Source organism: Diospyros lotus, chromosome 9 (genome assembly GCF_014633365.1).
Source record: "Diospyros lotus cultivar Yz01 chromosome 9, ASM1463336v1, whole genome shotgun sequence".
Taxonomy (NCBI): Eukaryota; Viridiplantae; Streptophyta; class Magnoliopsida; order Ericales; family Ebenaceae; genus Diospyros; species Diospyros lotus.
The window spans coordinates 4,375,935-4,402,276 of record NC_068346.1 but is presented as its reverse complement, the minus strand read 5'-3'; the positions used below and the strand labels follow the sequence as shown (position 1 = coordinate 4,402,276).

Here is a 26,342-nt window from a genome sequence, read left to right as displayed (position 1 = left end):
AAGTGCTCGAGGTTATTTTCTCTCTACTTGTTCTTCTTCGTTTGTGCCCTAAGGCTTCATTACAATGCCAAATTGGTATCAAAGCCAACAATTCTCGATTGTGATCTCGAAAACTTTAATAGCTGAATTCAGGTTCAACTATTGAAGGCAGAACCGGCCAAAGATACTCAACTGAGAATCTGAAAGTTTTTAGCAGCAATTAAGGTCCAAATTTAAGAAGGCGAATTCTAAAGAGAAATTCCAATGAATTTGGAAGCTAATAGTAGGCGAACTCGGCCGAACAAACTCGATCAGGTTTAGGAGGTATCAAAGTTGCACATCTAAATTAGGATTGATGAGCAAAATCGTAGCAGCTGACCTAGGCGAGTACAAGAAACTATTGCAGCAGGCAATTCAGGAGATCTAAGCAACTATTAGCAACATTGTTCAAAAAGGCAGCCTAGGCGACCGCAACAATTTCATGCCAATTGACATCCTAGACCCATGATGGGCCTTCCGTAGCTCAACCTTGATGCTTTCTCCTCTTTGGATTTCATCATCGTCCCTGAAGGTGCAAAATTCGACGTTCGTAAGAGCCGTGTAGAGATGGTCAACAAAGGTCCAACGAGTCTTCCCGCCTCTGAAGCTCAAGAACACGTGATAGTTGTCGCTACTCCGAGAAGCGAAAGAGGAGGAGGCAGGTTCTTTACCTCTTATAGTAGTAGTCATTGAACAGAGGGCGCAGAGAATAATGGATTTGTTGGAGAAAATTGGAGATCAATCAAAGTGTACCTCTTTGATTTATCATCAGAATGATCGAGTAGAGACTAGAGAGCATTGTCAACTCTGAAGTAAATGGAACTCGTCTAGGAAGACGAGAGAAATTTAGGGGGGAGAGAGAGAGAGAGAGAACAACCAAAGCAAAGCATTGGTCAAAAAGCACATATTGAATGGGCAACTGTTAGGAAACCTGGGCGAAATTTCGTGGGAATCGGAAAAGTACAACACCATGGGCGAAATTATTGTTAATACAATAATTTGATTTGTCTGTGACTTACTATTGGATGAAAGCACAAAATAATGCGAGCAAGCAACAAATGTTACAAAATAATGCAGGTTTATGTTGCATTATTGCTGAAAACAACAATTTTCCTAGGCCCCGCCAACACGCTAGGCCCCAGTCTGGCACTCGACTAGTGCCTAGCGCATTTTAGAACACTGGTTAGCAGCAAGTTTTGAAGCAAATTAGGCTTGAAGAATTTGAAGCAACGATTGAGGGAGAATAGTAGCAACTGTTTCAGAATCAACCAATTTTCGGGAGATTGTTCAAAGCAAGACCCTTGGCCAGCAAACTCACCTACAACCTCAATTATGATGGCGAACAACACTAGGATGAAACAGATGGAGTCGCAGCTGCTACAAGTGGTCGCCTCTACGTCAAACTTACAAATCCGTGTAGGATCAATGGAAGAAGCAATGGAGAAGAAGTTGGATGGGGCAATAAGTCAAATGCGTGTGGAAATTGGCAGCCAAATTCACGCGAAAGTAGGAGGTATACAAGAAGAGGTCGATAACTAGATTCGTGAACAGATGCAGAGCTTTATGATGATGTTCACGAGGCAAAATTCGGTAAGGATTTCTCCTAATTTTCCTCCTAGGGAGAGATTGGATCATATCCTACCGAGAAATGGGACAATCCACCGAGCTATCGAATCCTCTAAATTTGTGGTAGAACCGGCAATGGCTGGGAAGAACATAGTGGAGATGCCTGAAGGACCATCTATCTGTGTGAGTATTGGTGCTAGAGTCCATCCTCAGATTTTGGACTTACCAAAAACTGAGGAACAATTAGATTTGGAACAGAACATTGATTCATTAGATATGCCGTTATGAAGCAAATCGAAGCTAAGAGTGGTGATGCATGTGATATCTATTCTAGGTTGAATCAAGTCTTCGATGCTCCATGTGCAATCAAAGAAGTTCTGATCAAGCAATTCAAATCAAAACAGTCTTATATTGGCTCTAAGGAAACTGCTCATAAGGCTGGTGAGATCCTAAGGCTAGGACTTTTGAACCTTTGGGCTCCGAAGTTTAAATCTAGATACGGAGGTCATGTTTCAATCATTGAGGAAAGGCGTAATGACTGCAGTAAGAACAAGGGAATCACTGGCACTTACATATCAACTGAAGAAGAGAATTTGATCATATATATTTTGGAAGGCTACATTTTATATGTACAGGAAAACCAAAAGAAAAGGAACGTAAAAGCGATGAGGAATAAGCCTAGAAGGAGAAAGAAAGAAGAATAAAACAAATAGAAAAGGTTGGGATTGGATGAAGAGCAATGGGCAATCGTTGTAAGTTCTTGAGGACAATAAATCTTTCAAGAAGAGGGAGGGGGGAATTGCCATGACCCCAAGGATAGATTAGGAATAGGTATTATGTGTATTTCTCTTTTGGTTGTACTCTTATGTTGTAGTTGTTAGTACCTTCGTTTGTTAAGCCTATAAATAGGCTAGTGTAGTTAAAGAATGTATGTTGTTGAATGATATTTGAATTTCAAATTTTCCCTCTCATCAATTCTCTCTCAATTTTCTCTTTGATTTCTCTATTCTTCCCTCTCAATTATCTATTCTCTCTCTCAATCACCTCGGTTACCTCTTAATTATGTGTGCTATCTCTCTCTTTTTGCTCTAATTCTCCCTATCTTGTTGTTCTATCCTCCCTGATTTCTCCCAAATTCCATTCTAAACCCTAGGTACATGATAAAGTCCTCCTTTAATTCGTTACCACTTTAAGTGTAAAGAACCCTCATGTTCTATAAAGGGATTCCTTATTCATTTTTATGGCAGTTGTATGCAGTTGTACCTTCAAGTTGTTAATTAAATTGTACCTCGTAGTTAGCTTGGTGCCAAGTCAAGTTGCATCTAGACTTAGTATATAAACACTAACCCAGCTAATGAGAAGTATCGAGAATTATCGAGTCATTTTCTGATCTCTCTCTCTCAATTTCTCTACCTCCCGATTCTTCTTTCTCTCACTCCCTCCTATTCTTCTATTCTCCCTCCATTCTTCTCTCAATTCTCCCCCAAATTTCTGCCCCAATTTCCGTTCATTGAGGATAAATTGCTTGTCGGATATTAGGATCCTGACATTAAGTTCATTTCAAAACAATTACCCAAAACAAGTTTTTGTGAGTTCCAGCAGAACCCAGTGTAAAGTCAATATAGCGAAGCAAATGAACCTAAAACTTAAGCATAGAGTCTTACATTGTAAGTTCACAACTTAATATATGTGCATCACAATGTTTACGTTATAATGATTACATTTTGGCCACTATGCCAACTCTAATTGAAACTAGATACGACACATACAGATTTTTTGAATTGATTAATCTGTATCAACTGAGGGTTCCCACTAAAAGAAAACCCAGCAGAATTTGGCGAGGTTCGTTTAGAGGCTGGAGGTGGCATAACTTGTATAGCTGTCCCAGGTATGAATGAACTAGGACTTATAGCCTGCCCAGGAGCGCGTGGTTGTGAGGATGCTGCAGTGGGTGGAGGCGGAGTAATGCTTCCCCCTCCAGGAACAACAGGCTTCCATTTAACAAAGAAAATGTCACAAATGTGTAAAGCACATCGGTGAGGATATCACACAGAACCTTTCAAAAGATTATTCACAATCAACTCCCAACTTACTGACGCTTATATTACATCTAATTTGGGAACACAGCCCATTACAGACTTACTTTAAGGAAGTTAAGAATAATAGAAAAGAAAACAACAATGGCAATGAAAATTTCCTAAAGATAATAGCATGGACAAGAAGTGAACAGGAGACCTAATTCCAAGAAAACAAATAGCAGCAGTCATTGTACTGAAGGTGAAGAGCTATTTAGCAAACTCATAAATGTGGTTATAGTTTTCTGTTTTGCAGGTCTGCAAGAAGCAATCACAAATTATTTTCTGGCAACAAAGGGGACCAAGAGGTCATGCATAATTTTCAACCTGGCCTGCGGATGCCTGGCAATAAACAAGTTTGAAAATAATGAAAAGACACGTTTGTTGTTAAATACCATGTTCAGTTACTCATAGCAGGAAGTTTTCCAGCCCATAAATTTAAATTTTAAAAAAAAAAAAACAAATGAAGAAGAAACAAATGATAGAGAATTACATTTATCATATGCCATATATAGGGAATAATTGACCTCTGGAGAAAGATGGGAGCTGCCATGGCCATAGTCTCTCCCCTTTTAACACCTTACCCAACCTAAAGTATCTAACCCACTGGATAGACAGGGTATTTCCTTCCAATCTACAAGTTTTGAGGCCAGAGTAGGATCAATTAACCAAGGGAAGCCCAAATCCTGACTTTTTAAGGGACACAATTCTGAAACTTCAAGGCCTTGTCCTTCAGGCTTCAGGCTTCCTTGGTAAATATTTAGTATATCACACCTTTAGGATTTAAATAACCCCTTTAAAATGAGTCAAAGTTTTAACATAGGGACTAGGGAGCTTGAACACAATTATACTAAGTTCTATAAGTTTATGACTTACCATTTTTTTCACATTTCAAGCCTAATAAGATGCCTGTAGACGCAGGAATGATTCTACTGGAATGAAACAATTAAATTCTAAGTATCACTGCCCTATGACTGGATGTCATGAATTCGAGCCTCTTTGCAGAGCAAGGGTAAGGCTGTGGACAAAAAATGACCCTCTCAATTTATTTTTTTGCTCCTGTCTCTGCAGTGTGCCAAGTATTCTACCCAGTTTCTCAGCTGGGTTGGATATATAAAATTAAAAAATCAAACAGAACTTACAATTAGTTTATGTCCAGCACATACTTAAACCACGACAAAATAATATATATATATATATATATTAATTACTACCGAGATTTCTGTTCGTGGAGATGATTAACAAATGGCATAGAAACAGATACTATATATGGGTTTCAAAGAAAATTGAAACCTGGGATTGCTGGCTAGAAACGGGAACATTGTATGAGAAAGCAGGGCCAGCATTCACGGGCTGGGCAGGAGTAGCACCGGCTACCGGAGGCGGAGCAGACGCAGCAGCGTAGGGTTGAAGTGCTGAAGAAGACTGCATTTCTTGCAGCAACCAACCCTATAAAAAACACCTCTAAAAATCGCCAAGTAAACAATTTCAACTGCAAAAAAGGGAGTTAAGAGCAGATGTATTACTATTTGCTTCAAAATGCGAACAAAGATATCGAAGGACACGCGCAATAGAATATGCACAAAAGAGTAGAGAGACCCTGGATAACACGGGGTGAAAATGATAATCGTTTCGTTTGGGCAGAGAAAGAGAGAGCGATTGCAATCGCTCCTCGATCGGAAAAGAGTATTCCACTTCAAGCGAGATCAGGACGGAGAATTTAAGTATTGAACTGTACGTACCTTGAGATGAGCCCTAGACGGAAGGTAGACGAAAGAATAGATGGTCCGGTTTATATACAGTCAGGCACTGACCGCCGGTCATTCCGAACCGGTTCACTAACTGCTGAAGGGGAGCCTCCATGTCGTGGGCTCATGGGCTTCGTTTTTTATTTTATCGTAGTTTTTATTTTTGAGAGGAAAAATAATATTAATACTTTAGACTACATTATATATGTAAAATAATAAAATATCTCTTATATAAGACAATAAAGCAATGAGTCACGTGACTAAATTATGCCTCACTTGAGATGGTGACGTGTGACGAAGATTTTTGTAATTTTACATACATTGTGTAGTTTAAAATATATCACAAATAATACCAATAATATAATCTTTTTGAGAATATCTAAAATGAATCTAGACGGCAAATGAAATTGACAAAATGGCTTCATTTCAATCAATCAAGACGGCACCATTGTAGCCCCCTTTGCTTCTTCTTATCCTCTCTTATTTTCTCTTCCCCTCATTTTATTTTTTTATTTTTCAAGCATTAAACATCAACCGTTTCTCTTATTATTTTATATTAGTCTTTTTTTTTCTCTCCTATAAACTATCATCCCAACTTTAACTATCTCGCTTATTCTTTTCTCTTCATCTTCTTATATTCTCTTTCTTTTCTTATAAACCTTTTCAAACCCATCATTCCAAATCTCATCCCCAAGCTTGTCATTCCAACTTCAAAACCCTTTTAACGGCTCATCAAAGTAAAAAAAAAAAAAAAAAGTCAAATTTGGATCTAGAATGGCAAGCTTGAAAGGGTCTTGGAAAGGAAGAAAGAATAAAATAAATGAGATAGTCGAAACTAGGACAATGGCTCGTTATAGGAGAAGAAAATAATAGGAGAGATGGTTGGCACAAAATATTTGGAAAGGTATTAAGACAAGAAAGAGAAAACAATAAAAGAAAAACCAAAGAATACGAGACAGATGAAATCAAAACAACATTATTTTCATCCTAAGTATAAGGACTTTCATTTTAACTAATTGGAATGATGTCATTTTGGTAGACTATATTACAATTGGCTTATTTTAGTTATTCTCAACATTTTTTATGATTTAATATAGTTTAGAAATAATTATAAAAAAATATGGTGATTTAAATTTTTTGCATTGATACCTCTTTTGTCACAAATGATGTCAATTAGACCAAAATTAAGTTAAATTAAACAAAAAATAAGTTACAATAAATTGATTGAAATGAAGTCGATTAATAATAATAGAATTAAAGAAAAAACTTGTCTATCAAGCAGGTTCCTTGGAGACTCATTAGCAATGCTCAATAGGTTTCCCACATAAAAAGAAAGAAATAAAGGCAAGAAGCCATGACCCCATCAGCCAGGGATAGTTCAAGATATTGGAACTTTGTTAGGGGCACTTTTTTTTGTTTTTTATTTTAATTAAATTTAACTTAATTATTGTTTAATTATTTTAATCTAACTTAATGTCCAATTGATGTCATTTGTGACTAAAGGGATATCCATGCAAAAAGTGTAAACTAACAAAAACCTTCTTAACCATCTTTAAACCACATAAAGTCTCTATGCAAATAGTCAGTTCTTCGTTCGATTCATGAATTGACGAGCCCAGAAGATTGATCAGCTCGATTCATGTCCTTAATTCCAGTTTGACGGGCCAATTCATGTTCATAATTTCAACTCGATCAACTTTGTTCATGATCTTGTCTTCTTTGAAACTCAAACATTTAACATCAAACCTAACGGCCGATTCCTCCTTGCAAATAACCATTTTTTCCACCCAAAGCACATCCTTAGTATCAAATGTCAATTCCTCCCAGCATTACTGCACCAAACAAGTAGAAGGCATTCAAGGGAGACAAGCTGCAAGTTATTTTGGAGGGGCAAGTGGAAACATCTGTTGTATCTCATTATCTAAGGCAAGCAGGCATTCATAACAACAATTTAAGAATGAAATACCACATTCAGTTTACATAAGCCATGATCATCGCGGACAACAAAACTTGCACTCCAAATCAGATAATGACAATCACAAATCTTAATCTCACTAGCTAGGCATTTCAAATTCGGATGCTTACAACTTAATTGCCAGAGCAGATTCAAAATCCCCTGGAAAAAGAATACATTTCTAGCATTTACAAATGACAGAATGCTCGCCATTCCATGTATATACACTAGGTTTAGGTTATCAAGGGTCAAAATGTAATTCAGATGCAGGAAACCATCAGAGAAATGAGTTTAAGAGAGAGGTACCAATGCTATACCAGCAGTAACAGAAGAAACAAGGGAGCAAGTCAATAATTTGGCGAATGCACCTACCCGAAAAACAAAGCTTCCAAATAGTCATCTATATAAGCTAGGGATGGCCAGTGATCGGTTCTAATTCGAGCTAACGTGGAAACATCAGATACTTCCATTTGCAACAGGAGATGATACATTGGTGGAAGGAATATCAAGATGAGGAATTGACCCATGTTTTTCCTGCTGATATGTACTTGACTCTTCCTTTCACCTTCGTCCTCTTTGTACTTGAGATAAAGAGGGCCCTTATCAAGATTAGTATTCGAGATAGCATCATTAAGGTCTGAATCTGAAGATGCATCCTTCCAGATGACATCCCAGATGATTCCCCTACTCTTCACAATGTTGACGAGGGGTTCACCAAAAACACCAACAACAAAAGGCGCCAAGTACTGCTCAACAGCAAGAATCAAAGAGGTTACAGGAACCTCAAGAAGCTTGACTGATCGAGTCCCACTAACTGCGGCAACTCCTTTGCCTCCTTTCAAGGGAAAGGCTTCATGCCCAGTGTTGGTAGAAGAACCGCATGCTTCCCATAGAGCATTGAACAAGTCTAGATAATAACCAGGTCTCGCATCTTCGGATATATCAGACGGGAGAATAGCCCTAAGAAACATGTCTTCAATGCTAACAGCAACACTCTGAAGCTGGCCATTGATTACTTGGCCATTTTCTGTATTTGCTTCAAAGGAAACATTAACTAGACCAGGCACAGGTTCTCGCGGTTCCAATTCAATTGTCACAGGAGCCTTGAAACTTTCGTCTTCTCTACAATCATCTTCTATAGGAACCATGTCTAACGAATCACTTGGGGCTAAAGAACAATCTTTTTCAGGAGGTTCACCGAGAAGGAAAGGTATGTGATTTGAAGGAATAGACCCATATGGTGCCGAAGAAGAAAATGCAAGCACAGCTGCATATATGGCAGGGAGTACATCTATTCCATCCAAACCTTCTGTAGGCAAATCAACTGTCCATACACGATTGAATGGCTCAGATTTAAATCTCAAACTACAGGGAATCCTAATTTTGAGGCCTGGCATGTGTCTATAATCAGGAACATTGGAAAAATGCCTTCTCAACATTTCAATAATCTCTGATATTTTTGAATCAATCACACGTAATGGCTCCAGTGGACGATAAATTCTTTCCACTTCTGGGAGAGTTTGGTCATTACAGCCTCCATCAACCTCCCTTTGCCCAACAGAGGGCTCACTGTCCTTGATACCCTCTGGATAAGCAGGTTTGTGAGCAGGAATACCTAAGATTGATAAAGACAATGACCATGACTGCTTGACAAGCAATGGTATCACCCGCTCAAGGTGGATGTAGGAAGAAATTGTCTGAGACTTTTTAAGGTCATGCAAGGTTTGAGGAGACTGAACATTGAAGTATGAGCTGGACTGGTGAGATGGCGCAATCCCGGGGAGCTGGTCTGTGCTGTTCAGTATGTGCCTGAGCTTCTTTCCTGGAATTGCAACCAACATCCGCAAGTAGATCCTGCAAAATGCCACATTCTTGAGAAGTATGAAAATGACAAGAATGAGAGCAGCAGCAGCAGCAATAATGAGGATAGCAATGGCGTGTCTCTGATAATGATTCATAATTTTTCTCTGATAGAATTATTACAGCTTTATGATTTCTATGGTCTATTTTACTTCAACGAGAAGCCATACATGCTGATGAAAGCAGATAAACCAATGTCAAGCACATGAAATAAAGAGAAAAATACATTTCTCTTGCATCATTATCATCATCATCATAATAATAATAATGAAAGAAAAAAATTCATAGAGAAAATGCAAATAAAACATGTTCTCGTGTACCTTGCATCGTCACGAACTTCCAGATCAGGAAAGTAAAGGCAAGTGAAAGCAAGAAGACGAGATAGTCCCAGGAACAATCTAGAGCTATGGTGGTGCATCAGCATTGTCTGACATATTCCAAGAACTTTGCTTCCCTGAGACCAAGATTTCAATCCCGTGTTTGGGCCATGCTTTTCAACAAGGAAAATCATGAAGCGGATGAGCAGCTCTAGCAGTTTAGTAGTTGGAATTGCATCATTCTTGGCAATTCTATCAAAAATCGGAAAGTAAGATGACAACTTGTAATCTATCTTGATCTTTGGAAGTAAATGCTCATCAAGGGCCTGAAGCAAGTGCTCTCCCAACCAGCAATGCTTATGACAGGCAAACAAGCGATCCATGAAAGCAATAACAACTGGAACCAGCCCCTTGAACTCCAATGTCAGCTCCACAAGCATTCTCTGTGAAAAGTAGGCAATATATATATATATATATATATATAAAAGCTGATTTCAGATAGACAGTCTACAGGAAACATTCCTGGCCAGGGGGTAAAAAGCAAAGCAAAGAACAGACCAAGTCCCATGGCTTAAAAAAAAGTAAACATGTATGAGAGGCCAAGGTCATTCCCACCTTATAAAAGAAATATTACAAACAAAATTTGCTACAGATACTTGAAAAAAATTATATATATAAAATGAGAAACAAATGGCAGAATTTGGTATCCTGCAATGTCTCTCTGGGACTGTGAGAAACAAACAGAAATTGATAACTGTGCCATAATATTTAACAATAGGCTGCAGGAATGATGGAGGATTGTGGTTTAGTTTTCTGGACGACCATTTCAAGGTTTGGGATAAACCTAAATGGTCAAACAGCACAAGAAGTAATGTACAGGAAGTGCAAAGAATATACCTATGAGTCAAGATACAAAATATACATCAAAAGTCCTACCGTCCCTTTCAGCCCATACCTCATGACAAAAGTGGAAAAGCTGCCTGGCCACTACTTTGGGTACTAGCATGGCTTCAAACCCAGGAGAACAAAATATCCAACACAAATCCCAAAATCAAGTAGGCTACGGACTGCACCTCCCAAGTCAGAATGTAGTGAGTAAGAAGATACTTCACCCAACTCACTAATACTCTTGCATGTATGACCTCAATCCAAGATGACCAATGCCTACCTTTTAAGATTATTGAAAACAAAAGGACCAAGGGAGGATGACTAGAAAAAGAAGACAACTTCAGGAGGAGCTCCCAATCTCCACTCAGTTTTTCAAGGAAAGACTTAACTCCTCTATTGCAAAAAGACATTATAGATTGAACAAAAAGAAAATGCCCCCCCCCCCCCCCCCCCCCCCCCCCCTTCTCATGATGGGCACCATACTGTCTGTCCTCCCCTAGTCAAAGATCATAAAGCATGCCATAAAAAACAGAAACAATTAATTAGTCTCATTGTTTTTACAGCTCCACCAGCATAAAATATCACATAGCACAATGCAAAGAAAGGAGACAGTATCACTCACAGCTACCTCCTTATCAATGGAACAAAAAAACCCAGCAACATCCACAAAGAGCTATGGGCACACCAGTGCCTAGCCAAGTTTCAACACTGAGCCATTACCAACATGGAAATGAACGACAACAACAACAAAAACATATCAAGATTTTAATCCCACTACATGGGGCTGGCAATAGTCATGGACAAATGTAAACAAAATAATCTCCAAACTATATAACGATCCTCAACAGCGATACACCACAAGGTGTAATGCTACTTGTAGCTGTAATTTCTTTTAGTTAATTTCTCGAAAGCTACTTACTTTTTTTAATTTGAATTAAGACTGTAATCTTCAAGCCAAGTTAAGGAGGTCTAAGACAAAACTATTACAACCCTTGGGTTGAACTCACCCTCAAAAGCAAGCTATCAAGGGGAGGGTGTCCAAGAGGTTATAAACCCCACACCAAAAACCTAAATTTCCGATGTGGGACAAATCTCATACCTTGTAATGGACCATAACATACCACCACGCTCTGCAGTTCAATGCCCTGACAACAAGTTGTGCACTAGTCACAGCTAGTCCAAAACGAACATTGCAATGCCAGTGTCACCTCCGTCCCCACGTGATTTCAACTGGGAGATATGAGGCCGACTCTGATACCCATTGTCACACCCTTAGGGTTGAGTATGAAAAGGGACTTGGGAAGATTAAGAGAAGAATTTGGGGGAGAGATCAAATGGAAGGGAGTGAAACAACAACAAGAAGATGAGGAAGAAGATAATTGAGAGAGAGAAATATTAGGAGAGAAACAGAATATTCAATTCATTCTCATTCATGCCTTCTTCCCACAGCTGAGACAATATGTATATAGCCTCACTTTAGCTACCAGACAAAGCTCTCTAATCACCTAAGCTACAAGACAAAAAGGAAAAATATCCTAACAATCTCTAGCTATAAGACAAACAACCCTAACAGAAATAGAAATTAAAAAACAGAAAACTAAAAATACCCTTGGAATGTGACAAACTTGCCCCCCTTGAAATGTTTCTTATCCCCACAGAACTTATTACCATTGAGTCATTGTTATTCATCCAATTCCAGCTTTCTCTATAAGTTTTACTCTTCTTTCTTCCTCCTTCTAGGATTTTTCCTCCTTTGTTTTACGTTCCTATTCTTTTGCTCTTCCTCTGCTAGGACCAGCACCAAGGGTAGTTCAATGGGCTTCGCTTCCTTTGTTGGTCCATCAAATAATTCATCATTAATAGGTTGATAGCTGAACAATCTGTCAATAGGCACATCTTGCTTTATTTGCTCTTCTTCTAGTTTATTGATAGCTAAGTTCACTGCAATAGACTTCTCCCCCGCAGGAGCCTCAATAACATCTCCGGTAACTACCTTTTCTTCTTTGCCATCCCGAATTGTCTACTCCAATTCAGGTTCCTCATTTCCTTTAGTAGCCCATGCTTTTCGTTACAACTCTAATCTTCAGTCTAAATTAAGGAAGCAAAATATACCTTAGAAAAACATTTGGCTGGAATACTACCCTGAAACTTCTGTGAAAACGAAATCAGTAAGTCGTCCAACTTGTGTTTGAGGTTATGCGTGCTTCCTTGATTTCTTTTCTTGTCGCAATGCATTCTTCCGTGATTGCTTTTCTTGTTACAGCGCATTCTGCTTGATAGCAACTCGCCTCCACTTAGAGCTATTCGAAATCGATTACTAGATTGTTCATCCTAGTTTCCAATCGTTTCATCCAATTTTCTTTTTCTATAATTAGTGCTTGCCTCATTCATGCACCTTCTGCCATCTCCGATGTTGCCAAAACATTTGACTGACCACTGTGAAGAGCGCCTGAAGGTCGTCTGTAGACCGCCTAACTCACAGCCGAGGACCTTGGAATTTGTTGCTCTGGGTCAACTCTCCATAATGGTTAGAATCTTCTTCTGATCAAGGTGGACAACTCTCGAAGGCCAACGGTTCGCTTCACCAGTATGGGTCGGAGCTTCCGATTAGGGTGGGCAACCCTCGAAGGTCACTGATTTGCTTCATCAATTGGGCTCAGAATTTTCGATCAAAGTGGGCAGTTATCAGTGGCGCACAAATGGCCGGAAAGCTGGCTCTGATACCAATTGTTACAACCATTTGGGTAGAACTCACCCCTAAAAGCTAGTTGTTGAGGAGAGGGTGCCCAAGAGGTTATAAACCCCACACCAAGAGCATAATAGTGGTATCAGAGCCGACCCCATCGCTCCCAATGCAATCGAGCGGCGACGAAGGTGATGTCGACAATGCAGTGTTCGTCCGAGACTAGTTGGGCTAGTGCACAGTTTGCCATCGTGGGAGCCGGGCTGCGGAGCGTGGTAGTATGTTATGGTCCATTGTAATGTATGAGACTTATCCCACATCGGGAAATATGGGCTCTTGGTGTGGGGTTTATAACCTCTTGAGCACCCTCACCTCAACAACTAGCTTTTGGAGGTGAATTAACCAAGTCTAGTACGTAGAGTACAAGGAGATACAAGGGGCCCTCAATGCAACAAATGATACCTTGACCAACGTTGCAAATCTCTTGAAGCCATTATAAGGGCTCTCCAAGAGTCTATAAGGTTTTCTTTTGATGTAATTAGGAAAATTTCCAAGTTTTACGAGATTTTCATTGAAGGGAGAACCATTCTTTCTCTTACCCTGGTCTGAAACCCAGAAGACAACCTTTGACTGTAGTTTCCAGTCTTAACTATCCTAGCCCTGAAAAGAATAAAAAGAGAAAGTGTAAACTAAAATGTCTGAGTTTGCTCACGCTATAGAAATGAAAAACTCAATACTTTGACACCTTCCAGCTATCAAAACCATAGCTACACAATTCGTGGCAACTGTGTTTCTGGTCGTGCATATCTAATCGGGGTACAAACGCATATTGGAACGAAGAGGGACACAACCTGAATTGCCAAAAATAGCGATCCCAAATATAAAATTTTAAAGTGACTTGATAGCCCAAATTCAAAGGTCTAAACTCAGAAATCATTGGGAGATGACAGAAGTTCACCTTATCATAAAGCTTTGAGATGACTGTTAGCTTTAGATTTGTTATGTTAGCATTCAGCTCTTTTTTTTTTTCTTACCTCTTTCTAGTCCTATTGTTATGGTTTTTATGTTATTGTAGACTTGCTTTTTGTTAAGTTGAACCTTATTTTCATAGCAATATCTTATGAATATAACAAAATTTTTCCTTTGAATTTTAATAAGCATGCCCGTACATCATTCAAAGCGAACAACGAACCAAACTGACGTACCAACTAATCCTACCCCCCACGAATGCGTACCTAACCAAGTAGTGTATGTCATACCTGAATTCATACCACGAATCAGAACGTACCACATTCCGTGTAACTATGATCAAACTTACATGCATAAAATTCATTCTATTTTAGTCCATAATCAAATCTTATACCAGGGCTTGTAGGGGATGTTCTTGGATGCTGGTCCAACATCAAATAGCTAATTTGAAGGCCTACATGGAGCCCATTCCAACATCTTCATAAAATAAAGGAGAGAGAATGACTAAAAGAAAGACAACTGTATGTACCTGTAAAGTGCGGAAGATGGTTGACTTCATTAGGACTCTTGTTGAAGAAGGATCAATATCAGAATGAGATGACGCACCTATCAAAAACTTGTGAAAGGCTCGAAACGCTACTGCAGTTTCAGTGCTCCAAGGTGGTAACCATTTGAATGCTGATACAGAAACAAGACCATTTTGAAATAGCTTCTCCATTGATAATCCTGAGCCTGCACCCTGACTAGGAACACCTTCCGGACTTGCATCTATAGAACTACTAAGCAAATTTGAGCAATAAGCAAGCAAGTCAAGCTTCAAAGCTTTCAGAGCAAGAGGATCAAATATCAAGGGGTAAAAGCTGGGAGTCAAACCAAGAAAAGCCTTCTTTTTCCCCACATCTCCATTTGATAACAACCCAACAAAACCCAGTAACCAGTGAAGGGCTAACATCCGGAAAACCAAATAATGATGCGCTTCTCTTGAGATAAACACAAGGCGACGGGCAATTTCACCCTCTTGCCCGCTGAATGCATCAAAAAAACGCATATACATCATTAGAAAAGCATGGCACAGCAAAGGGTCGTAGGTATAAAGCAGACCAGAGAACTGCACCTTCAAAAGCGACCCCTGCAACTCCAGTACCACCGACACCGGCAGAACCATTGACATGAACTCCACCATCCCGCATGAAGTCAACAACTGAGGACACTCCAGCAAGAAAGACATGGCCCTCCTAAGCTCTCTATACCCAGAATCCGAAATCCCCTTGTTATTCAAACCACTAGCATTCATCAAGAACTGCGGCACATTGAATGGAACCAAAGGGGCCGACGAATTAACGATCGATATATTGAGTTTCCACATCACAATGCTATGAATCACACCTGCCAGCAATAAAACATAGCTCTGGGCAGCGTGAGTCCGCTCGCTATGGCACAAACCCCACAAGAGACCGGCGATTTCAGAAAGTAAGCAAGGGAAAGCCCTCTCAAGCTCCCGCAGGCACTCGCACGCCACTGCTCGAGTTTGCCGGTCCGGCCCGTGGTTGGGCCGGTTCACAACCGTCAACAGCAACTCGGTTAAGCCCTGAAGCTGCGCTATGTAACTAAACTTGGACAATTCGGGATCAATTTTCAGGGAAATGAGAATGGACGATGTGGAGACCATCATTTGCTCTTTAAGAGAGGCGGTGATGGAAACCCCATCCATTGGGGATTGAATTAGGGTTTTTAGGGTTTCGAGGAGCCGAGCGAGAACCTCATCGAACTCCGATGGGGAAGCCTCGAAGTCGAACAAGCAGAATTCGAGGAAAACCATGATGTGAAGCTTAGGGTTTTGAGGGAAGTCCCTTCGGAGGATTGTGATCAGAGCGAGCTCGACGAGCGGGAGGCCGGCGTAGCTGGAGGACGTCCAGCGCGCCCGACGGCCGCCGCCGTAGTGGACGTCGTCGATCAGAACCTCCCATTCTTGGGGGGACAGTGGCTTCAATGGCAGAGGCTTCTCCATCTCATTTTCAGCAGATCTTATCGCAGATCGACGTCACGTTCGTCGCCGGTGAATCAATTGGGGTTGAAGAAACACAAGAAATCGAGACTGAACTGTAGGATTCCCAGATTTTCAGTTTTGGATTCGTAAAATTGGTCGAATCCAATGATGAAATTGTGGATCGTTTCGTTGGGGGGCTGAATCGATGGCAGAGTTTCCGTTAGCGGCTCTAATGATACGAATCTGATTACTGGACAACTCAACCGGAGCAACTTGGATTTGTAATTTGCTGCTAACGTTTTTCCTAGACCAACCATAAACTGCAATTTCAGACCCCATTTTTCCTTATTTGTAAATTATTTTTTTTTTATAATAGTCCTTGCGTGACATCCATCACTTATATCTTTAATTTCGACAAAAGAAATAAATTATAAATATGAGACTTAATATTACTGTGCAAGACGAAAATCAAACCCACGACACACCAATACAAACTCGACATATTATTTATCCGATCATTCAACTTATACTTTAAAATATCTTTTTTCTAAACATTTGTAAAATATATTCACTTCCACGTTATTTCAAACAACATTCTAGAAATGTCAAATGGGTAAAAGTGCCTCGTTCTTTCTAACACATTAACAATCACATTTTATCCTAAATTTTACCCTGTTATGTCTAATAAAGATATATTTTTTTTTAAATTACACATCCACTTATGATCAAACCTACAAAATTATAAGTTCTAAAATTTATAATTGTAAGCAAGTAGCTCTTAAATTGTTAAATTTGTAAATAATAAAAATTAAGGTTATAGAAGAATTAGGTTGTTCACAAGCAACTGGGTATTTAGCTCGATAAAAATTCATTTAAATTTGTTTATTAAACTAAACAAATTGAATTTAAGTATAACTTTAAAGCTCGATTTGCAAATAAATTGAGGTTGACCTCAACAAAACTTAGCTTGGTAAACATCGCAAACATGTTCGATTAAATGTTTATAAAAATTGATGGGCTAGATTAAAGGTTCGTAAGCATGCTTGATTATTTTTTATTATAATTTGAAGTTATTATTACTAATTGATTATCATGTTTATGTTATATTTGTTGATTATTTACATATTAGATTATCAAGTTTTTAAAAAATAATCTTGACAAATTCAACCTCGAGCCCGAGTTCGTAGGTTCTAGCAAGTTTTAGCCTAGAAATTGGCTTACTAAGTTGAGATTGTGTTTAATGAAACTCGACTAGGTTTGATTGCAACTTTATGAAAAATACTACAATAGTAAAAAAGAACACCCATGTTTGATGACAAATGTTAGTCTCTTAAGGTATGGCCACTCAAGAAATAGGTGAATTGCGTGATTAAAATTTTTCTCAATTTTAATAAATATTATTAATTAATAATTTTATTAAAAATATATATATATTTGATAAATATAATTGTTATATGTATTTCTCGCATCACTCTTTATGAGCTAAACTCAGTCCAGTGGGCCGGCCTAATCACTTGGAGCCTAGAAGGTCCAAGCAACCTCGTCAAAGAAAGCTCATACACCGCTAAAATCCGAGCTCATATCACGGATCTGTGTGAGCTCCTAACGGGCCCCAAGCAAGACCTTTGGCAAGCTCCCTGAAATCTATTCAACGAGCTTTCAATAAAGGTCACAGTCCACTGGCCCAACCGTTCAGCTCGCTGGCTTAAATCCTTCGGCTAACATTCTTAAATCCTTCAGCTATCATAAACAACAAAGCTACTGAATAGCATGAGGTAGGGACCCACTCACTTTACCCAAAAGCAAATCATACTCCTCGTAATGAGGACTCCACTCCCGATTTTATGTAAAAGATAAGGACTGTTTGTCCCCCATTATATCATCTTTTTATTTTTATATCGTATACAAATTGTAAATGCCCCTCATTATAAATAGAGGTCAGGAATATCATCAAGGGGGGACAAAAAGAATAATCAGATACCGCCACTCTAGGAGAATAATCAAGGTATGGTCGTGGAGTAGACGTCGTTCTGGCCAAATCGCATGAAAATTCTTTGTGTTCTTCCCATCTTGTTTTTCCTCCTTACATCTTGGACTCACTCACTGCGGCCCAAACGAATCACGATTGGCTAAAATAAAAAATCGATAATAATAAATTATATTTGAGATTAATAATAAATATAAGCCACAAGATATAACAAAAATAAATACAATGAGGCACAACAAAATTTATAATGGTTCGGTGTCTTCACACACACTTAGTCCACTCTCCCAAGGTCTAACCACCCTTGAGTTCCACTAAAATAATTTCACCAAGATTTTCACACTAGCTCACATTGAAAACTAGATACACACCTAAATTATAACAGGTTCTAGGCAATCACTACACCAAGATTTTATTCCTAGCTTATATTAGAAACTAAATTCACCAAGATTTTAATGGTTATAGGAAACATATACAATTCACAATGGTAATTTAAATGTTACAAATAATTTGTTCATACTTGAACACAAATAAGCAATTAAGAACAAATTATATAAGGCAATAATATTTAAATAAATCAATAAATTTATAATCTCAAATGGAGAAGTTCGGATTTGTCTTAGAAGACTTGAAGAACTTTTCTCCTCTTGCCTTGTGGCTCTTCGGTGGATATGCAATAATATTTCGAGAGCCTCAGATTGCTTTGATGCTTTGCTTGAGGGCGTTTGAGAGCTTTTTGGTACTTTGAATATGCAATGGAAGTACTTTGATTCTCAAAAAACAAGTTTGGGAGGGTATTTTTAAGCATTTTAGCCACTAAAGATAGGGTTAATATGAAGTTTAAAATTCAAAAAATGTTTAGATTTTCTCAAACAATAAGAAAACATGTATCACCTTTAATTCAAAATAAATTTACTTTTTGTATGAGAAATCAAGATTTGAGAATTCAAATATAAGTTTTTAAGATATAAATGACTAAAACAAGAAAACATGTCTAAAAGCAATTTCCTTTAATTCAAAATAAATTTTCTTTTTGTATGAATAAGAGAAAACATGTTTAAAAATAATTCTCCTTTAATTAAATTTAAAAATTCAAATATAAGTTTTAAAGACATAAATGATTAACACAAGAAAATGTGTCTAAAAATAATTATCTTTTAATTCAAAATAAATTTACTTTTTGCATGAGTAAGAGAAAACATTTATATCATAAAAATATTTTTGTTAATAATCAAAACTTAATTAATATGAGCAAGTTGGCTCAATAACAACAAAATTAATGAATTATTTAGGAGAGAATTAATTACTAATGAAAACAAAAGTGCAATAAAATATAAAATACTGACCATTTATATAAAGATATAATGTTCAACGAGTTAAGTATGTCATTTATTATGCACTGATTATATCACTACTGCGTCATTTTCAAGTATAGTGACTGTCTTAAGTGTTGGACAACTTATCAAAGATGAGATCTCAACCTTTTCTTTCCTTGCAATAATATAGCTTAGGACGTGTTCCAGTTCGAAAATTGTCAGGGTAGTCTCGAATTCGAGAACTACGCAAGAGAAATACGAGCAAATCATAAATTAAGTGATCATCGACCCTTTAAACTCTCTTCAGAAGAGTTGCTTATATATACTTGTTAGGATTTTCAATGAGAAATCATAATTAGTCTTGAAGATTATTTCGTATTCCTGAATTGGTTTCTTGTTTAGTTTGTAATCCTATTTTATAGTCTGTTGGAAATTGTTGTTAGATAAGAAAACCTTAGTCTTGGTGGACAAGAAAACCTTAATCTTATTGAACAAAGAAACTAATCTATAAATAGGATGGTTGGCTTGTTAGTTAAGGGGGAGCAAATCACTTGTGAGAAACCAGTGAGAGACTAGGAATTAGGTGTAATTGGGACTTGGGTTTAGAGAGAGAATATTAGGTTTTGTAGTTGTAAACTTTACTACATAGTAATATTTTTTCTCTGTCGTTCTGATGGCCGTGGTTTTTCTCTTTTAGGATTTTACTTTACTAAAAATCTCTTATGTTTGAGTGTGATTGGATCTTGTGTTTTTCCTCATCTTATTTTTTTTCTTCAACAAGTGGTATCAGAGCTTTGGTTATCGATCGCCTAGTACGCAAAGGATATGCCAAACATGATGAAGTTTGATTTTGAAAAATTCGATAAGAATATCAATTTTGGCTTGTGGCAAATATAAGTCAGTGATATCTTGATCCAATGCAGGTTACACAAGGTGTTAAAAAGCAAAACCACTCTTAAAGACTCTAAAAAATCTGGTAGAGCAAGTATAACAAATGGCTCCAAAGATTGTGACGCTGGAAGTTTGTCTCTCAATTTTGTGGGAGATGAAGATGTTATTTGAAGAGATAAATACATCCTCATGGCATGCCGTTAGACCACCAAAGTTACTACGAAAGATGATATGATACTTTTAGTGGGTTCACAAAACTTGCACACGGGCATTGGTTTGGCGGTGATGCAAAGTGTGTGGTGGAAATGATGTCGATAGCTGAAGAACTCCCAAGGAAACCAAGCATGGGGGGTGTACCATAATTTTTTCAACAAGGTATTTTTTGACATTGTGCTATGAAAATCTTATGCAGTATATACTTAAGTGGTTGTACCTTTTATGGAGGGGTACAGTGATCTTGGTGATAGAGATCATGGTGATTATTGGTAACAAATAGTCATGGTTGTCGTCGGAGAATGGACGAATGTTTTTAGGAATTTTTGCTAAGGCAGTGGTTTGTTAGGATTTTCAGCGAGAAATCCTAATTAGTCTTGAAGATTATTTATTATTTATAATTGATTTCTTGTTTATTTTATAATCCTATTTTATAGTCAGTTGAAAATTGTTGTTAGGTAAGGAAACCTTAGTCTTGGTAGACAAGGAAACCTTAACCTTATTAAACAAAGAAACTAATTTATAAATAGGATGGTTGACTTGTTAGTCAAGGGAAGCAAATCACTTATGAAAAACCAGTGAGAGATCAGTAAGAGTTGGGAATTGGGTGTAATTAAGATTTGAGTTTAGAGAAAGAATATTAGATTTTGTAGTTATAAACTTTACTACATAGTGATATTTTTTATCTGTCATCATGACGGTCGTGGTTTTTCTCTTTTAGGGTTTTTAACGTAAATTTTTTTTATATTTGAGTGTGATTGGATCTTGTGTTTTTCCTAATCTTATTTTTTTTTCTTCAACAATACTAATCTATAATCAGCAAAAAAATTCATATCATGACGCCACCAAAAGGTCATAAATGATTTAAGCATCTACTAAACTGCATTCCCCATATATTATGATTTCTTCATAATTAAAATTAGGGTTCTGTTGGATAAGCATGTCATGTCAATAATTATGTTTCTATCTGAAGCTGTAGATCCATTCCATTCCCAATCCCCCAGCCTACCGATGGGGCCCCTGGTTTCACATGTCCCAAAACTACAAGTGCCACATAAAGACAGATGGGTTGGCATAAATGACAAGGGGAATAACAAATTAATTTCATAGAAAGCAAGCAAGCAGGCTCCTTGACCTGCATGGCCCGTCACCTACAGAACAGCACAACAGACAAAACCCCCCATATTTTCTGTTGGATTTTCCTCTACCCAACATGCCCCCATTTTTCTTCTCATTGGGAAATCCTTGATTGATTGGCTGATCGAGGTGTCAAAATGATTCAAGCATGTAAAGGGAAGATCGATGAATGCACCCTAAATTTATTAAATGAAATTTACCCTAACTGTGAGAACCGTTGTCTGGTTAATAATTATTGTTTATATAGCATTATCGAGATAGGGAGCATCAATCAGGTCTAGTTTGATCCATGAAGATAGTTGCCCGTGATGCAGCCAGTGGACATCAGCCTGAGCCTATATATAGTATGGATTGTGGAAAAATGTGCTCTCTAAGCAAGCATATTGAGTTTTTGTGAAAAAATTGTTACTTTTTAGAGTCCTCTGTGGTTTTCCAATTCAGGAACTGAAGTTTCTAGTCCTCATTCAATGCGAAGCAGCCATGGCAGAGCTCTGTGATTTGCAAGTCCATGTGAACGGCCAGCACGCATTCTTCGTGAACGAGGTAATCGAAAACCATCCATTGGGTATCAAGAACTTGGGTGCAAAATATTTAGCAGTACCCCTGAGTGTTTTCTTGTTGGATTTTCCAGGAAATTGTGTCAAGATTCTCGGGAAAGTTGAGGAGAATTATCAAGCAAGAAAGGAGGAGACCCCAAATCAGGAATTCGGGGATTGAAATCGACGAATTCCCCGGGGGCCCAGATGGGTTTGAGATGGTGTCAAGATTCTGTTACAACGATGGCGCAATCCCAATCACAGTGTCAAACGTGTCTCTCCTCCATTGCTGCGCTGCTTTCCTGGGAATGTCCGAGAAAATTTCTCCCTGCAATCTCTTGCAGCAAACGGAGACTTTTCTCGAGGGGATTTTCTACTGGTCTTGGAATGATATATTGATTTGTCTCAAGAGCTGTGAACCATTCTTTTCCTATGCAGATTCTTCCGGTCTGGTTCAGAAACTAATGTGTTCTCTTCTGGCAAAGATTGCTCAGAATTCAGATATAAATCTTCTATCCTCTTCACCCTCTTCTTCATCTTCTCCAGACACTCCTGCATCAGCCAAACCATGCTCATCAAGCAAAGCTTGGTGGTTTGATGATCTCACCATTTTATCCCCAAATATCATAGAAAAATTTGTCAAAACTTTGGGTGCCTATGGAAGTGAAAACAACAGTTTGATCCTCACAAGATTCCTCATTTATTACCTCAAATCTGCAGCTCAAAGCAAAAGGTCTTTGAAATCATCAAAATCTTACAGTGGCCTTGCAGAAACAGCTGTCCATGGGGTGATTTTCATGGGAAAATCCACATTTTCTTGCAGAAGGCTGTTCTCAGTGTTGAGGGTAGTGGCTGGTTTTGGGCTGAGCAGAGATTGCAGGGCTGGTTTGGAGAGATTGATTGGTGGGATGCTCGATGAGGCAACCTTGGATGATTTGTTAGTGTCTGGCCATGATGGGGGTGTCTATGATGTCAATCTTGTTCTGAGATTGTTAAGGTTGTTTGTTCATGATCCTAAAGTGGCAGTTCAGAGGGTGAAGAAGGTCGCCCGGTTGATCGACAAGTACTTGGGAGAGATAGCTCCTGATCAGAGCCTCAAGATCTCTAAATTTCTTGGCGTTGCAGAGAGTTTGCCTGATTTTGCAAGAGACAGCTTTGATGGGGTCTACAGAGCCATTGATATCTATCTGGAGGTGATTATGTTCATCCTTTTCCCCATTTTTCTTTCTTATCTATCCAATTTGAGAAAATGCTACGGATTTTCTTGGATGAGAATTGGAGAGTAGGGGACAAAGACAAGAACTCAATTAAAAAAGATAGCACGACTTCTTTCCATACAAAACAAAATTATTCTTCTCCTTTCCTTCTTTTTCTTGGACTAGAGAGAAAACTTTATTGCAAGGGAAAAAGTGAAAAGAAAATTTTCCCTCTAGCTTTCAATAGTATTCAGCATTTCCCTACTGGTCTCAACTCAGCTTCTAGTACACCATGAACATGAACCTACACCTATGGTAACAGACAAGTATGCATAATTTTGGTACTATGGATAATTTTGCTTAGATAAAGACAGAATATTGACAGTAAAACTGTGAACCTTGGCCTAGCCACAATCAATTGGTATGCATAACTTTGGTTCTGTGGATAAATCTTGCTTCGATAAAGAAAAAATATCGTGTGAAAGTAGATTATGATAAAAGAAACCTGAAGAAACCATTAGAAATGAACCATACCCCTTTGGTGTCATAAATGTTCTCATCACACGAAGAAGAAACGAACTAAAAAGACCATGTTTTGGTCAATCTAACAAGCCTAGTTTGACAATTGAAGAATAAATGTGGTTCTACTTCTGGTACTAAATGTTCAAATGTAACATTTATGATTGGCAGCTGGCTCTTGGAAGTTAGTTGTTTTGATCTTTTCATCGGTAGACCCATAATAAGCAGATTAGTTTGAATAGTAGTCTGATTTCCAACATATTTGTTGGTTGTTGCAGTCTCACTCTTCTCTTTCATTTGAGGAGAGATCAAGGATATGCAGATGCCTAAACTATGAGAAACTCAGCCTCGAAGCATGTAAAGAACTTGCGAAGAATCCCAGAATCCCTCCAAGAATCGCGGTTCAAGCTCTCGCTTCTCAGCATCCCAATATACCCACAAAAGAGTTTGACAGTTATCAAGAGAGTCCAATTAGTGCAGGCCACAGTAACAAGATGGTCGTGTACAAAGGTGTCATCCATGCAGAGAGCAACTCCTCGCAGGAGAATGAAGATTTGAGAGTAAACCTCCAGAAGATGCAGTGGAGAGTTGTGGAGCTGGAGAAACTCTGCCGGGAGATGAAGGGGCAGATGTCCAAAATGGTGAAAGGTAAGGCCATTAGTAGTGCTCCTTTCAGTGGAACACTGCCAAGAATGTGCTGACTATTTGTGGAAATACATGGATATTCTTTTCACTTGTAAAATAATGTATCTTTGGAGTGATTACTCTAAGCCTTTGATTTGGATGAGAAATACAATAATTCTCATATTGTCACTGTATACTTCGAACTAGAATCCAGTTAAATGAGTGAATATGTTGAATTCAATGGCTCTTTTGTCATATTTTTCAGTAAAATCAACTGTTTATGCAGTTTCGCCTTCTGGGTAAGCAAACATTTGATTGCTTAAAACACGTAAACATTACATAATCATCTTGATTGGAATTTAATCTTGTTTCTCTTTGTTTTCTGTATCAATGATGGTAAGACATGCCATAACTTGGCCAGGGTCAAGGTCACTGAATCTGTTGATCATCGCAGACTAGAAAGCCACTACTTTGAGATGAAATCTGAAATTGGCAAGAAAGTTCTAATCTTTTAGGGTTAATGAATGCAGAAACATCTACCCAGATCATGCTCGTGTTTCCGTTGCTTTTAAGAACACAAACAAGTAACCAGACAGGATGGTTTGTATCTATGTTTCTCTCTGAATTCGAACTGGACAGAGACAACTAGGAATCTTTCAAAAGAATTGAAAATTCAAATTAAGCCATAAAAGTAGATTAAAGTTAATGAGACAGTGCTGAAGAGTAAAGACAAGAACATAAATTGAAGGGCAAAGGGCCAATCAAATGCTTCCAGGAGACCTGTGATCAGACAACTTGCCCTAATAGAACAACCCAGAAATTTGTTCTAATTGATCACGTGATTAATGGTGCCAAAACTAGCTTGATCCCGTGATTATTTGTACCCATAAGGGCTACTTGCACTTTCTTTAGCCTTTTATTTCAGGGGCAAGTCATGTCGCCGCACACAACCATGCAAAATGGGCTCGGAGTAGGGTGTGGATGTTCAATCAACATCTTGTTTTTGTCCCATTCGGCTTTTTGTAATTTTTTTTCAAACATCAAATGTATTGGGTCGCCAAGGTCTACTCGGATAAGGTCACATAAAAAGAGTCTTGTGAAAGGATAGCTCTAGAAAAAAAGGGTCTTTGGGTGTGAGAGGCCATATAAGGGTTTTTGATGGAGTCTTCATGAAAATTTTGGGTTTTCCGACTTGTAAGACAATAGACAACCAAAAGGCATGCGGGAATCTCTCTCGCATGAGCCCTTCGTTGCCTAAGTCAAATATGGTCATGTCGCTGAAGAATGCAAGTGCAATGCAAATTAATATCAAACAGTGTTTTGCGAAAAACGAAATATCTTTAGAAGAATACATGCCAAAGAGTCAAGGGGAGATCTTCGGGTCTAGAAGACAAAGGGGTAAGGGATATTTATATCCCTCGAAAGACTGGAGCATGTGGCAAGCTAGGGCATGTGTTACACATACATGAGGGCACGTGGATCAACCATTTGGGTAAGGGTATTCAACTATCCTTAGTTAGGCTTTGAGAGGACCATAGTAGGCCAAGCCTTTAAGGAAGTTAGTTTTCTAAAGGGTCTTTAAAAGATTGCCTAAGCCTTTTGAAAAGTTAGTCCTCGAAGGGCCTTCAAAAGACAGCTCAGGTTTGTGGGGAATGAAGCCCTCAAAAACCCTTATGGAAAAAGGCATTTTCTTGGGCTTAGACTAACTTCTCTCGGGAGACTCCCTTAGAGGCCCTCTAGATGAAATCTCGCGGAGGGTATGTTACAACAAAATGTATACAAAAACTAAGTTGATAATTTAAATTTTTGTATAATAATTTATAAAAATTAATTATTTAATTGTAAAAGACTTTGAAAGAAT

The 26,342-nt window shown here is 38.3% G+C and overlaps 3 protein-coding genes across 8 annotated transcripts in view; 1 reads left to right on the top strand and 2 right to left on the bottom strand.

The window, feature by feature from the left end:
* LOC127809762 (pre-mRNA-processing protein 40C) overlaps positions 1 to 5,520 on the bottom strand; it is an 87,371-nt gene extending 81,851 nt beyond the window's left edge. For all 6 annotated transcript variants that reach the window (XM_052348810.1, XM_052348813.1, XM_052348814.1 and 3 more), the window contains exons 1-2: positions 5,402 to 5,520; positions 4,953 to 5,151 (exon numbers count right to left, since the gene is read on the bottom strand). In XM_052348810.1, coding sequence (XP_052204770.1) covers positions 4,953 to 5,090 — 138 coding nt within the window. In that variant the 5' untranslated portion in view covers positions 5,091 to 5,151; positions 5,402 to 5,520. The remainder of the gene's footprint in view (positions 1 to 4,952; positions 5,152 to 5,401) is intronic.
* Positions 5,521 to 7,429: 1,909 nt separating this feature from the next.
* On the bottom strand, positions 7,430 to 16,380 carry LOC127809898 (uncharacterized). The gene is made up of 3 exons (XM_052349067.1): positions 14,608 to 16,380; positions 9,542 to 9,981; positions 7,430 to 9,215 (listed from the first exon to the last, which is right to left on the bottom strand). The coding sequence occupies exons 1-3, from the start codon at positions 16,084 to 16,086 to the stop codon at positions 7,730 to 7,732; spliced, it is 3,405 nt and encodes a 1,134-aa protein (XP_052205027.1). The 5' UTR covers positions 16,087 to 16,380; the 3' UTR covers positions 7,430 to 7,729.
* Positions 16,381 to 21,638: 5,258 nt separating this feature from the next.
* LOC127809414 (BTB/POZ domain-containing protein At3g19850) lies at positions 21,639 to 24,722 on the top strand. Its single transcript, XM_052348175.1, has 3 exons — positions 21,639 to 22,149; positions 22,238 to 23,335; positions 24,136 to 24,722. Exons 1-3 carry the CDS (start codon positions 22,087 to 22,089, stop codon positions 24,556 to 24,558), a joined length of 1,584 nt encoding a protein of 527 aa, XP_052204135.1. The 5' UTR covers positions 21,639 to 22,086; the 3' UTR covers positions 24,559 to 24,722.
* Positions 24,723 to 26,342: the final 1,620 nt, after the last annotated feature.

Bases quoted from the DNA above. Each gene is read 5' to 3' on its own strand.
- LOC127809414 (XM_052348175.1), top strand. From the start codon at position 22,087: ATGGCAGAGCTCTGTGATTTGCAAGTCCATGTGAACGGCCAGCACGCA. The intron at 22,150-22,237 runs GTAATCGAAAAC...TGGATTTTCCAG, and splicing joins ACGCATTCTTCGTGAACGAG to GAAATTGTGTCAAGATTCTC. The intron at 23,336-24,135 runs GTGATTATGTTC...TGGTTGTTGCAG, and splicing joins CCATTGATATCTATCTGGAG to TCTCACTCTTCTCTTTCATT.
- LOC127809898 (XM_052349067.1), bottom strand. From the start codon at position 16,086: ATGGAGAAGCCTCTGCCATTGAAGCCACTGTCCCCCCAAGAATGGGAG. The intron at 9,982-14,607 runs GTACATACAGTT...TACTTTTCACAG, and splicing joins CCATCTTCCGCACTTTACAG to AGAATGCTTGTGGAGCTGAC. The intron at 9,216-9,541 runs GTACACGAGAAC...GGCATTTTGCAG, and splicing joins GAAGTTCGTGACGATGCAAG to GATCTACTTGCGGATGTTGG.